The sequence below is a fragment of the Heterodontus francisci genome, unplaced genomic scaffold (genome assembly GCF_036365525.1).
Source record: "Heterodontus francisci isolate sHetFra1 unplaced genomic scaffold, sHetFra1.hap1 HAP1_SCAFFOLD_506, whole genome shotgun sequence".
NCBI classification, from domain to species: domain Eukaryota; kingdom Metazoa; phylum Chordata; class Chondrichthyes; order Heterodontiformes; family Heterodontidae; genus Heterodontus; species Heterodontus francisci.
The window spans coordinates 737,229-751,326 of record NW_027140876.1 but is presented as its reverse complement, the minus strand read 5'-3'; the positions used below and the strand labels follow the sequence as shown (position 1 = coordinate 751,326).

Genomic DNA, 14,098 nt, shown 5'->3' with positions numbered 1-14,098 from the left:
CTCTGTGTTCCACCAAAGGTAGAGTAACACAGTTATGTCACTGGACTAGTAAACCAGAGGTCTGGACCACTGATCCGGAGATATGAGTTTATGTACAACCATGGCAGCTGGGGAATGTAAATTCTGTTAAATAAATAAATCTGGAATAAAGTTAGTATCAAGAATGCTGTTCATGAAAACTACCAGATTGTCATGAAAATCCACCTGATCCATTGATATCCTTTTGGGAAAGAAATCTGCGGTCCTTATCCAGTCTGGTTGTGGGTGACTACAGACACACACCAATGTGGTTGACTGTTAACTGCTAGCTCAAATGGCCTGGCAAGTTATTCAGTTCTATCAAATCGGTACAGAAAGCTTTAAGAAGTATAAAACCAGACAAACCACCTGGCATCAATGTACACTCCTGACACCACAGGCATAACCAGCCCAGTCAACCCTGTAAACTCCTCTTCACCAACATCTGGGTACTTGTGCAAACATTGGGAGAGCTGTCCGACAGACTAGTCAGGCAACAACCTGAGATATTCAAAATCACAGAGTCATATTTTCTTTCAACTTCCCAAACGACTCAATCACCATCGCTGGTTACATCCTGTCAGACTGGCAGGCCATACCCACCTGCACTGGCAGCATAGTCGTACAGAGTTAGGAGAGAGAGGCCATGGGAGTCCCAAAAATGATTCCAGACCACACGAAGTCTCAGGGCATCAGATCAAACATGGACAAGGATGCCTTCTGCTGATTATTACCGAATATCCTCCCACAGCTCACAAAACATTTCCCCTATATAAAGAGCAAGAGGGTAACCAGGGAAAGGGTTGGCCCACTCAAGGACAGAGATGGAAATCTATGTGTGGAGCCAAAGGAAATGGAAGAGGTATTAAATGAGTACTTTGCATCAGCATTCACCAAGGAGAAGGACTTGGTGGATGATGAGCCGAGGGAAGGGAGTGTAGACAGTCTCAATCATCTCATTATCAAAAAGGAGGAGGTGTTGGGTGTCTTGCAAGGCATTAAGGTAGATAAGTCCCCAGGGCCTGATGGCATCTACCCCAGAATACTGAGAGAGGCAAGGGAAGAAATTGCTGGGGCCTTGACAGAGATTTTTGCATCCTCATTGGCAACAGGTGAGGTCCCAGAGGACTGGAGAATAGCCAATGTTGTTCCTTTGTTTAAGAAGGGTAGCAAGGATAATCCAGGAAATTATAGGCCGGTGAGCCTTACGTCAGTGGTAGGGAAATTATTAGAGAGGATTCTTCGGGACAGGATTTACTCCCATTTGGAAACAAATGGAGTGAAGGGGAGGTCATGTCTCGCTAATTTGATTGAGTTTTATGAGGAAGTGACAAATATGATTGATGAAGGAAGGGCAGTGCATGTTACCTATATGGACTTCAGCAAAGCCTTTGACAAGGTCCCTCATGGCAAACTGATACAAAAGGTGAAGTCTCATGGGATCAGAGGTGAGCTGGCAAGATGGATACAGAACTGGCTCAGTCATAGAAGACAGAGGGTATCAGTGGAAGGGTGCTTTTCTGAATGGAGGGATGTGACTAGTGATGTTCCACAGGGATCAGTGCTGGGACCTTTGCTGTTTGCAGTATATATAAATGATTTGGAGGAAAATGTAGCTGGTCTGATTAGTAAGTTTGTGGACGACACAAAGGTTGGTAGAGTTGCGGACAGTGATTAGAATTGTCAGAGGATACAGCAGGATATAGATCGGTTGGAGACTTGGGCGGAGAAATGGCAGATGGAGTTTAATTCGGACAAATGTGAGGTAATGCATTTTGGAAGGTCTAATGCAGGTGGGAAGTATACAGTAAATAGCAGAACACTTAGGAGGATTGACAGGCAGAGAGATCTGGGCGTACAGGTCCACAGGTCACTGAAAGTGGCAACGCAGGTTGATAAGGTAGTCAAGAAGGCAAACGGCATGCTTGCTTTCATCGGTCGGGGCATAGAGTATAAAAATTGGCAAGTCATGCTGCAACTGTACAGAATTTTATTTCGGCCACACTTAAAATATTGCATGCAATTCTGGTCGCCACACTACCATAAGGACGTGGAGGCTTTGGAGAGGGTACAGAAGAGGTTTACCAGGATGTTGCCTGGTCTGGAGGGCATTAGCTATGAGGAGAGGTTGGAAAAACTCGGATTGTTTTCACTGGAGCGACGGAGGTGGAGGGGTGACATGATAGAGGTTTACAAAGTTTTAAGTGGCATGGACAGAGTGGATAGTCAGAAGCTTTTTCCCAGGCTGGAAGAGTCAGTTACTAGGGGACATAGGTTTAAGATGAGAGGGGCAAAGTTTAGAGGGAATGTGTGAGGCAAGTTCTTTACACAGAGGGTGGTGAGTGCCTGGAACTTGTTGCCGGGGGAGGTGGTGGAAGCAGGTCCGATAGAGACATTTAAGAGGCATCTTGACAAATACATGAATAGGATGGGAATAGAGGGATACGGACCCCGGAAGTGCAGAAGGATTTTGTTTACGCAGGCATCAAGATCGGCGCAGGCTTGGAGGGCCGAACGGCTTGTTCGTGTGCTGTACTGTTCTTTGTTCCTCCACATTGAGCATCACATGGAAGATGCACAGAGGGTCGGAAGTGCATAGAATGTATGCTGGGTGGGAGACTTCAATGTCCATCACCAAGACTGTCTCTCCAGCGCCACTACTGACTGAGCTGGCCATGTCCTGAATGACATAGCTGTCAAACTGAGCCTGCGGCAGGTAATGACAGAACCAACAAGAGGGGAAAATCTACTTGGCCTTCTTCTCACCATTCTACCTATCGCAGATGCACCAGCCCATGATAATATTGATAACAGCGCCCACCACACAGTCCTTGTTGCGACAAAGTACTATCTTCACACTGAGGGCACCTTCCAACATGTTGTGTGGCACAACTACCACGATAAATGGAATAGATTCAGAACTGATCTGGTAGCTAAAAACGGAAAATCTATGAGATACTACAGGCCATCAGCAGCAGCAGTGGTGTCTTCCACCACAATCTCCAACCTCATATCCTTGTATATCCCTCACTCTACCAAGACCATCAAGCCAGGGTATCAACCCTGATTTAATGAGGAGTGTGGAAGAGCATGCCAAGAGCAGCAGAATGCATATATAAAAATGAGATGACAACCTGGTAAGGCGGCAACACAGAACTATATGCATGTTATACAGAGGGTTGAGGGCACTGCCCTGAAGAACTCCAGCAGTGATGTCCTGGGTCTGAGATTAGTTTTTATTCTTTCATGAGATGAGGGTGTTGCTGGTTTGGGACAGCATTTATTGTGCACCCCTAATTGCCCTTGAGAAGGTGTTGATGAGCTGCCTCCTTGAACCACTGCAGTCCATGTGGGTTAGTTACACCCACCTATGCTCAGTCTGGGTTCCATTAGCATCACTTGGCCTCTGACCTTATTACGGCATTTGTCCAAACATGAACAAAAGAGCTGAATTCAAGAGGTGGGGTGAAAGTGACTAAATGACTGCCCTCGATATCAAGGCAGCATTTGACTCATCAAGGAGCCCTGGCAAAATTGAAGTCATTGGGAATTGGGTTAGGGGAGGTGGGAGCTCTCCTCTCGTTGGAGTTGTACGCAGCACAAAGGAAGATGATTGGGGTTGTTGGAGGTCAAACATCTAAGCACCAGGACATCACCGCAGGAGTTCCTCAGGGTAGTGTCCTCGGCCTAATCATCTTCAGCTGCTTCATCAATGACCTTCCCTCCATCATAAGATCAGAAGTGAGGATGTTCATTGATGATTGTTGTCTTCAGTGCCATTTGCAACTCCTCAGATCCTGAGACAGTCCCCATCCACCTGCAGCAAGTCCTGGGAACAATTCAGGCTTGTGCAGATAAATAGGAAGTAACATTCGTGCCACACTTGTGCCAGGCAATGGCCATCTCCAACAAAAGAGAATCGAACCATTTCCCCTTGACATTCAATGGCATTGCCATCAATGAACATCCTCCCACCCTGCCCCACCATCAATATCCTGGGGGTTACCATTTAGTTTAGAGATACATCACTGAAACAGGCCCTTCGGCCCACTTTGTCTGTGCCGACCATCAACCACCCATTTATACTAATCCTACACTAATTCCATAATCCTACCACATTCTCACCTGTCCCTATATTCCCCTACCACCTACCTATACTAGGGGCAATTTATAATGGCCAATTTACCTATCAACCTGCAAGCCTTTGGCCTGTGGGAGGAAACCCACGCAGACACAGGGGGAACTTGCAAGCTCCACACAAGCAGTACCCAGAATTGAACCCGGGTTGCTGGAGCTGTGAGGCTGCGGTGCTAACCACTGCACCACTCTTCATTTCATTGACCTGAAACTTAACTGGACCAGCCATACAAATACTGTGGCTACAAGAGCAGGTCAGAGGCTGGGAATTCTGCAGCAGGTTACTCCTCTCCTGACTCCCCAAAGCCTGCCCACTATCCATAAGGCACAAGTCAGGAATGTGATGGAATACTGTCCACTTGGCTGGATGAGTGCAGCTCCAACAGCACTCAAGAAGCTCGATACCATCCAGGACAAAGCAGTTCACTTGACTGGCACCCCATTCACCACCGTAAACATTCACTCCCTCCATCAGGGACGGACAGTGGCAGCAGTGTGCACGAGATACAAGATGCAGTGCAGCAACTTTCCATGCCTCTGTCGACAGCACGTTCCAAGCCCACAACCTCTACCACCCAGAGGACAAGGGCAGCAGCCGCATGGTATCACACTTGTGCTGTGCGCAATGGTGGAAATACAGAAGCAAACTGACCTTTCCTTTGAAAAGTGGACTGTGTGCTGCAAAATGGCCGCCGCAGGTTGGGCTGACTTGGCCTGTATATTCAAACTGTCTCACTATCTGTTAAGAACCAAATGATACTTTCCAGGCTCGGATGTGTCAATTACACCCATCCTGAAAACATCAAGCACATTCCTCATTTGAATGGTTTCTTCTGAAATAAAGGATGTGCGATGTAGCCACATTCTGGGCCACTTTGTGGTCACAACAGGGAGAGGGCAGACATCTCCTAACAGTGACTAATGTGAGAGGTTTTTATTTTACCTTAAAAAGGTCTCTCTCTGGAGACCGAAAGAGAGAGAGAGAGATCAGAGGAATATCTCCAAAAAAAAGTCCAACCAAGGGCTATGAAAAGTAGCCCAGCAAAAACCAAAAAAATTCAAATTTCAAATTCAAACTCGCCAAGACTCTGTCGACAGCATCTTCCAAACACTCAACCCCCACCACCTAGAGAACAAGGGCAGCAGCGGCATAGTATCACTCTCACGAGAAGTGCAATGGTGGAAATACAGAAGCAAACTGAAGATTTATAAAAACTGACCATTACTTTGAAAAGTGGACAGTGTGCTGCAAAATGGCCGCTGAAGGTTGGGCTGTCTTGGCCTGTACATTCAAACTGTCTCACTATCTGTCAAGAACAAAAGGATACATTCCAGGCTCGGAGGTGTCAATTACACCCATCCTGAAAACATCAAGAGACATTCCTGAATTGAATGTGTTCTTCTGAAACAAAGCACGTGTCAAGTAGCCACATCCGGGGCCATTGTGTGGTCACAACATGGGGGGTGGGGGGTGGGGGGGAACAGGCATCTCCTAACAGAGGCTAATCTGAGAGGTTTTTTTTTTACCTTAAAAAGGTATCCTTCTGGAGAGCGAAAGAGGAGATGTAACAAGAATATCTCCAAAAAGAAGTCCAGCCAAGGGCTATGAAAAGTAGCCCAGCAAAATCTAAAGAAGGAGCCCTGCTGCAAATTCTACACTTCAACGTGGTACAGCAGAAAACTGAAAGTGACCACCGCCTCCTCCAGTCTGAAGTCTCAACCACCAGGAAAGTACAAACACTCAGGCCTGCAACTTTAAAAGTGAAATTGTTCTCTGAGAAGATTCAACAGGTTTAGCATTAACTCTGAACACATACCTCACTTCAAACCATTTACCGTTTTCGCACACGCACATGTGTGTGTGTGTGTGTGTGTGTGTGTGTGTGTGTGTGTGAATGCAAGCGTGGGTGCAGGTGCGACCATTTGGGAGCGAAAATTGTTTAATAAATAATTAATCTTCTGTTTCAAACCTACAAGAAAACCCATCACTGTCTGTTTATTTGACAAATAAAACACACGAGGTTAAAACCGTAATAACAAACTCACTTCCTGTGGTCAGTTGGGAAGGGAACAGTGGGAACACGCCACGCCTCACCCACCTGGCCATAACAATGGGAACACCACCACCTGCAGGTTCCCCATCAAGTCACACATCATCCTGACTTGGATCTGTATTGCTGATCCTTCACTGTCACTGGGTCAGAAACCTGGAACTCCCTTCCTAACAGCAGTGTGGGTGTACCTACACCAGACAGACTGCAGCAGTTCAATGCAGCTCCCCATCACCTTCTCAACAGCAATTAGGATGGGCAACAAATGTGGGCCTTGCCAGAGACGTTCAAATCCCATAAACGTATACAAAAGTGAACAGGACTGCTAAACATTGATCTGATACATTGGGTGTGAGATCGCTTAGCTCTGTCTATAGCATGTTGCTTCTGCTATTTAGAATGCATGTAGTCCTGTGTAATTACATTACCGGGTTGGTATCTAATGTTCAGGTATGCCCAGTGCTGATCCTGCAATGCTGTCCTACACTCATCATTGAACTAGGGTTGAACCCCTAGCTCGATGGTAACGGTAGAGTGAGTGATATGTCAGACCACGAGGTTACTGATCATGATGGAATACAATTCTGCTGCTCCAGATGTTCCACAGTGCCTCATGGATGCCGAGATTTGTGCAGTTAGATCTGTTCTGAAACTATTATATTTAGCACTATGGTAGTTGCCCCACAGCACGATGGAGGGGGTCCTCAGGTTGAAGATGGGATTTACTCCACAAGGATTGTGTGGTTGTCATTCCTACCAATCCTGTCATGGACAGATGCATCTGCAACAGGTAGATTGGTGAAGAAGATGCCAAGCAGGTTTTTACCTGGTGTTGGCTCTCCCACCTACCGCAGGCCCAGTCTGGCAGTTATGTCCCTCAGGACATAGCCAGCTCGGTCAGCAGTGGTGCTGCACTGAAGTGCCCCATTCAGAGTACATTCTGTGCCATCTCTTCTCAGTGTTTCTTCAACATGGAGGAACAGTAATTCATCAGCTGAGGGAGGGCTGTAGGTGGTAATCAGCAGGATAATTCTTTGCCTATACGTGATCTGATGTCATGAGAATTCGAGGGATCTGGAGTCAATGTTGAGAGCTCCCAGGGCCACTCTCTCCTGACTGTGTAACACTGTGCCGCCACCTGTGATGGGTCTGTCCTGTCGGTGGGACTGGACATATCCAGTGATTGTGATGAAGGAATCTGGACCATTGGCTGAGATATATGATGATGTAACTATGACTATTTCAAGCTGTAGTTTGACTAGCCTGTGGGACAGCTCTCCCAATTTTGGCACAATTCCCCAGATATCAGTGAGAATCACTTTACAGGGTAGACTGGGCTGGTCATAACTGGTGCCCAGGTCAATACTAAATGATATCAATACTAAGTGTATCAGTTGGTAGCATACTTGCTCTGAGTCAGAAGGTTGTGGTTTAAGTTCCACTCCAGAACTTGAGCATAAAATTCAACCTGACACTCCAGTGCAGTACTGAAGGAGTGCTGCACTGCCAGAGGGGCCGTATTTCCGATGAGACACTAAACCAAAGGCCATCTAACTCTCTGGTGAACGTACAAGATCCCATTACACTATTTCGAAGATGACCATAGCAGTTACTCCCAGTGTCCTGGCCAATATTTATCCCTCAATCAACATCACAAAGCGTATTATCTGGTTATTATCACATTGCAAAGCATGTGGGATCTTGGGCTTCTGAAATAGAGATTTTGAGTACAAAAGCTTAGCCTTTATAAAGCTCTGGTTAGACCACAACTTAGAGTATTGCAGCCAGTTCTGGTCACCAAACTTAAGGAAGGATGTGAGGGTCCTTGAGAAGGTGCAGAGGAGGTTTACCAGATTGGTTCCAGAGATGAGGAATTTTAGCTACAAGGTCTGGTTGGAGAAGCTGGGGTTGTTCTCCTTGGAGGAAAAGAGATTGAGGGGAGATTTGAAAGACAGGTTTGGACAGGGTAGACAGAGAAAAGCTATTCCCATTATCTGTCCCCAAAATCATGTACTCAGATTTAATGTTTTAGGCAGGAGAAGCAGGGGAAATGTAAGGAAAAACTTTTTCACACAGTGAGTGGTAATGACCTGGAACTCACTGCCTACGAAGATGGTTGAAGTGAAGACGATCAATGATTACAAAAGGAAATCGGATGGGCACTTGAGGGAAGTAAACTACGGGGATAGGGTCAGGGAATGGGGCTGAATGGATTGCTCTACAAAGAGTCAGTGTGGAGTTGATGGGCCGAAAGTGATGCCTATCAGCAACTGGATTGAAATAATGTCATGTCCACATATTTACAGCATAGATCCGAAATTGTACGAATTGAAACTTGAATCTATGCAGAATCCATGAGATTGATGACAAATTTAAACAACATTCAATCCTGCTCCCACATTGTTTCAATTTGATTCCCAGTTTCTGACAAACGGATGTGGTCAAACATTCTGATTCTCAAAAGTGAAATAAAAGGTTTGAAACCTCCGTATCATCACTTACCTTTCAGGTAACCGGATACTTCAGATAAACCTTGTGTGATATTCATATTGTCAAATGGATCAGAACCTGTTTAAATTATTTAGATTTCATGAAATCAGATTTGTATAATATTACAGTAAAACATGTCGTGTTTGAATCTGAAGTTGAATTTCAGTGTGTGATTTTACCGTACCGGGTTCCTGTATTTCTTTCAGTATTTTGTTTAACTTTGGTACTCCATGACGCATTTTCACAAAGGACTCCCACATCAGCCTTCGGGCCTGAGAGCTTTTCTCCATCACCAGATTTAGGAGAAGTTCGGAACTGTCCGCCCGGTTTCCCTTCTCTGTGAGTTCAGTGATCTTCTGTAAAGAATAATAATGATTACATTGAGGACGGGAGTGAAAGACTCACATGGAGAATGAGAAGGAAAGGATCTGCATAATGATGATATCTCCCAGTGGTTTTCAGCACAGAAAGCAGTTACTGGGCTGGGTACTGATCCATTCTGAACACGAGCTGAATATTCTAGGAACATCTGACTGCACAAGCCTCTGTGTTTTGTGAAATATATTTTTTTGAGGATTCATTTTTGAATGATTGAAGAAATGTTAAACTTTGGTGTTTTCAAAAGGGGGTCATGTAAATACCACTTTATTTGAAAAACAGTCCCTGGAAATGTTTTTGAAAAGGGGCACTGAAGGGCCTTGTGAGGAAAACAAGCCTTTCAGGGAAACTACCCGACTTTCAGCAACAACAACAAGCGTTTCTGGGAATTTTTGGACACCTGGAGAGATTGATGTAAGTCAACTCCTGTTGTCAGTTTCGCTCTTGAATTGTTTTGAGTTGGTGTTGAGCTGTATATAAAGGAAGAGAACTTCCAAGAAGAGATGAGAATTTCCAAGGAGAGAAGAAAATTCCCAAGGAGAGAAGAGAATTTCCAAGGAGAGAAGAAAATTCCCAAGGAGAGAAGAAAATTCCCAAGGAGAGAAGAGAATTCCCAAGGAGAGAAGAGAATTCCCAAGGAGAGAAGAGAATTCCCAAGGAGAGAAGAGAATTCCCAAGGAGAGAAGAGAATTCTCAAGGAAGGAGGAGAAAACCACAACCCAGCTCAGCTTTCCAGCACCTCTCTGAAAAGTCTCTGTGTCAACTAGTCTTGTCTCCTGTCTTGGAAAAAAAGCCTGCCAAATTAATTCTCAACACCTACTGGAAAGAACTGTTCTCAAAGATCCCAGTGTACTCGGAGGCTAGACTGTATGCCAGTTTTGGAACACAACATATCTCATCTATTTTTCTTCAAGATTGAGCAAGAATTCAGCCTAAGTGTGGATTTTTTGTCTGCTTTTTTTTGTAACAGAGCACTAAACAACATTCCCTTTCACTTTTCCAGTTAACCGGTGTATGCATGTGTGTGTGAGGGGCTGAGGTAAAAAGGGAACTTTAATATTTCAATCGGTGTGTTGGTGCTTTACTTCATTACTGGTTAAGGTTTGTTTTATAATAAACTGTTAATTTTGGTGTTTATTAAAGAAACCTGGTTGGTGTGTTTTTTTTCTGGGATAAAAATAGAGCCTATGATTGACAATATCGGTAAGTAGGGAAAAAATATGCCTTGACCCATGGAGAAGTGGAACTAGAATAAATAGTGCACTCCTCTCGCCTCGGTTGTAACAAGAGTTCCAAATGTTCCAAAAAGGATAAAGAAAAGCCCAGCAACTACAGACCAGTCGGTTTATATTGTCTCTCCTCATTCTTTCGACCAAAATGTATCACGGCATACTCTTCTGCTTTAAATTTCATCTGCTACTTGTCCACTCATTCCACCCACCTGTCTACATCCTCTTGAGGTTCACTGCCCTCCTCACAGTTCATAATATTTTCAAGTTTTCTGTCATTGAAATTGTGCCCTGTACACCCAAGCCTAGGTCATTAATACATATCAAGAAAAGCACTAATGCCAACACCGACCCCAGGTGAACCCCACTATATAACTTTCTCCAATCCGAGGAAATAGGATGCAGAGTTTAGGAACATTTAGGTGCGACCTCAAACAGTGGTCATGGAGGGAGATGGAAAGAAGTAGCGAGGAGACAGAGTTTGTGTTAATAGGAGATGACAATGTCATTCATCATCACAATATTTGATTTTGTCATCAGTGGTGAATGGACTGCACCAGTCATTCATCACACTGGCACTTGCCCACAAACATTTTATAGGCATTTGTGCTGGAGGTTCTTCCCAGTCAACTCTTGAAAACACACAAACCCACCTACAAAGCATCAGGGACCTGTGTGAACAGGGATAGATAGTGTGTATCCTTAACCAGTCAGATTGAACATTTGTTACTGAACAGCACAGAGTGTGAAGCAGGAAGTGTCAGTTTGGATATTTAATTCAATGTCAAACCAGGTACAGAAAGCACAATAACAAGAGGGAAAGAATAATCAGATCGAGAGAGAGAGAGAAAAGAGACAGCAAGAAAAAGTAAAAACAATTAAAATGTATTTATTTTCTTTAATGGCCAATAAAGTCAATATGACAGAATGAGACTTCACAACTATAAAAGTTATTTTTCCATGCTAGAGAGGTAGTTTGGCAGTAATTAAGATTTATCGCTCTACTAAAAATTTACTTACACTGGAATGAACAAGCTGTAACATTTTTTCTGGCCATTTTAATGTGTATCTATTCAGTAAATTCAGCAACTTCACACAGTTCAATGGTAAGTCACCAATGATGCTTTTGGAGGGGCACGGCATCTCAGACAGAAACTGTGAGATTTCTGTGTTTAACTGGGCATGTGCAGCCGCTGAAAGTTACTGTCCGATTTAATGTTAATAATGGCAAGTGCTGTTAGCCTCACTGTTCTTTCTACTGTAAAATCCAGCTGTTTGGAAAAACATGAAACTACAAAATGTTATCTCCGAGTCATGCTTTCCATAACCAAAATGGAGCAGATGTCGATCTATTTATCTGCAAATAACAGACACAATATGCTCAATTTCCTGATGTTCCACCAGGCTGTGGTGCACAGGCTGTGGTGCATAGGGGCAGAAAATTACAGAGTGAATGAGCTCAATTTCCTGCTATTTCTCTGCAGTGAGGTTCACAACAAGAGCAGAGCGACAGGAAATTTCCTCCATTCTGTACATTTTTAGACACTCCATTTATAGGAAGTAAAAGCATGAGGAAAAAAAGTACTGTGCACATTGACTAGGATGCTGTTAATGAGGAATGTGGAATTACTGTTGCCATGAGGGATTTGAGAACTTTGGGCTCATTCCACTCAAGAATGACTAGATTAAGTGAGGAGTTGCTGCAGGTCTTCAGATTCTGAAGAGTCATGATTTTAAAAAATGATATATTTGCTCTTTGGCCAATCAGTGAAAACTAAGTAAATTTGAAGCATTCAGGTTGAATTTGGAAAACTTTCTTCACACACACAATCTGGTTAAAAAGTATAATTCACTCCCAATAATTATTGTGGAAGCAAGTGGGTAAATGTTTATTCAGGAGAATTCTGTTGGTGTGTGGAAAGTAGGAAATCTAGAGTATGGGGAATGATCATAAAACTGGGACTAGATTGAGTGGATATTAATGTTAATGGGTGGTAAACAGATGCTTGAGATTAGACTAGTTTTTCAACTTGTGCAGGTGGTAGCAGATCGATCATCCATTATATACCCTGTCTGATTTTCATTCCCATTTACTTCTCTTCCATTAAAAGGAACTAACAGAACATTACAGGCTGTTTGTATGGAATTTTCTAAAGTGCTCTTCCGGGGAGTGACCCTCCACAGCAAGTTCTACTGTCCAGATTGTGCCTGCACTGAAGTTGGAATTGGTGATGTGTGGGGGAGAATAAACCCTGCACAACATCTGGTTTTCAACCCCCATAGCTGGCTTCTGGTTAGTTTCCCTGTTTGGGTCTCACATTTTAACCATTTGAAGATTTCCGTTTTTGTTCTTGAAATGCCGGTAATACCCGCTGGGTATTTTCATCTCTTCATATCATTGTTTCAGATTCATAATATGTTCAGCTTTATCCATTTCTTTCCTGTTTAACCTGTTTCTCTTCTGTAACATTCTATGATTGTAAGATCTGACATCCTGTTAGTTCTGTGGTGTTTAAATAATCCAAACTCATTCTGTGTCCCTCACACTTACCTGATGTTCTTGTACACTGAAATGTCTCTCGTATGTTAACAATGAGCTGACTCCGTCCACTCCTTCTTCAATCGCCTGTTCTAGTCTGTCCCGGTAGAATTTTGTCAACTTGAACAACTGGTAATCGTCGTAATTTGTCAATAAATCAGTGGTGATAGAGTTCGGATCTGTGAACACAAATGGAGAAAACTAAACACATTATCGACAACCGATCCAGAATGTGACATTTCCTCTTATAATAAACGGCTACAACCTTGAGTGAGACAAATATCTTCTGAAAACGCATATATATCACATTCCATAGATCTATGCTGATCAGTCTCAACAAAGCTGTCTTGTGTGTTAGGATATTGTGCACATGACTGGCAAATAATGTTTACTTTGGATAGAAAGTTACATAAAATACTTACACACTTATAATCCACACATGGGTAGGGTGAATGCTCAATTCATACACCCTCCAGGGAAAAGCATTAAAGAAGGTGGAGAAAGTGATTTAGGGAGTCTAGTTGTTATTGTCAAGTGATAAGGGGTGTGGGTGGTTCCCACACTTCACCTTTCAACTGACCGCAAACGTGTTTGGTTAAAATGCTGTGTTAGTGCTGTGTTAGTCTTTAGGTCAAATAAACCGACAAATGATAGGTTTTCTTGTTGGTTTAAAACAGAAGATTAAATATTTATTTTTTCACAATTCTCAAAATGTTTGTAACCTCATTCACTTCCGCATTCACTCACACACTGGTACATAGAAATAGATAGAGGTGAAAAGGGCTAAGTAGGTCAAAGTGAGGTTGGTCTTCGTGGTTTACAGTAAACCTGTTGGAACTTCTGTGATGTATGGGCTTTTTCCTTTAAAGTTGCAGGCCTGGGTTGCTTGTATACTTTAGCTTGTTGAGATGTTTGTAGATTTTCTGATGGTTAAGATTTCAGACTTGAGTAGATGGTCACCTTAAATTCTGTGCTGTGGTGTAGCAGGGTTCCTCCCCTTTGCTGGACTGCTTTTGAAGGTGTCAGCTGGATGATTTATTGAGATCTCTCTCCAGAGGGCTGTCTTTTTTAAGGTAAAAATCTCTCACATTAGCTTCTGTTAGGAGACACTGATCTTCTTCCTTGTGGTGACCAACAATGGACCAGGTTGTGGTTATTTCACATCTTTGTTGTTTCAGAAGAACCCATTCAATTCAAAAATGTCTCTTGATGGGTTCAGGATTAGTGTAATGACACCTCTTAGCTTGGAATGTATC

At 43.4% G+C, this 14,098-nt stretch overlaps 1 protein-coding gene across 2 annotated transcripts in view; it reads right to left on the bottom strand.

Moving 5' to 3' along the window:
- The window catches only part of LOC137361319 (NACHT, LRR and PYD domains-containing protein 3-like), a 68,567-nt gene that overhangs the window by 43,813 nt on the left and 10,656 nt on the right, over positions 1 to 14,098 (bottom strand). For both annotated transcript variants that reach the window (XM_068026220.1, XM_068026219.1), the window contains exons 3-5: positions 12,855 to 13,021; positions 8,881 to 9,052; positions 8,709 to 8,774 (exon numbers count right to left, since the gene is read on the bottom strand). In XM_068026220.1, the coding sequence (XP_067882321.1) occupies positions 8,709 to 8,774; positions 8,881 to 9,052; positions 12,855 to 13,021 (405 nt within the window). The remainder of the gene's footprint in view (positions 1 to 8,708; positions 8,775 to 8,880; positions 9,053 to 12,854; positions 13,022 to 14,098) is intronic.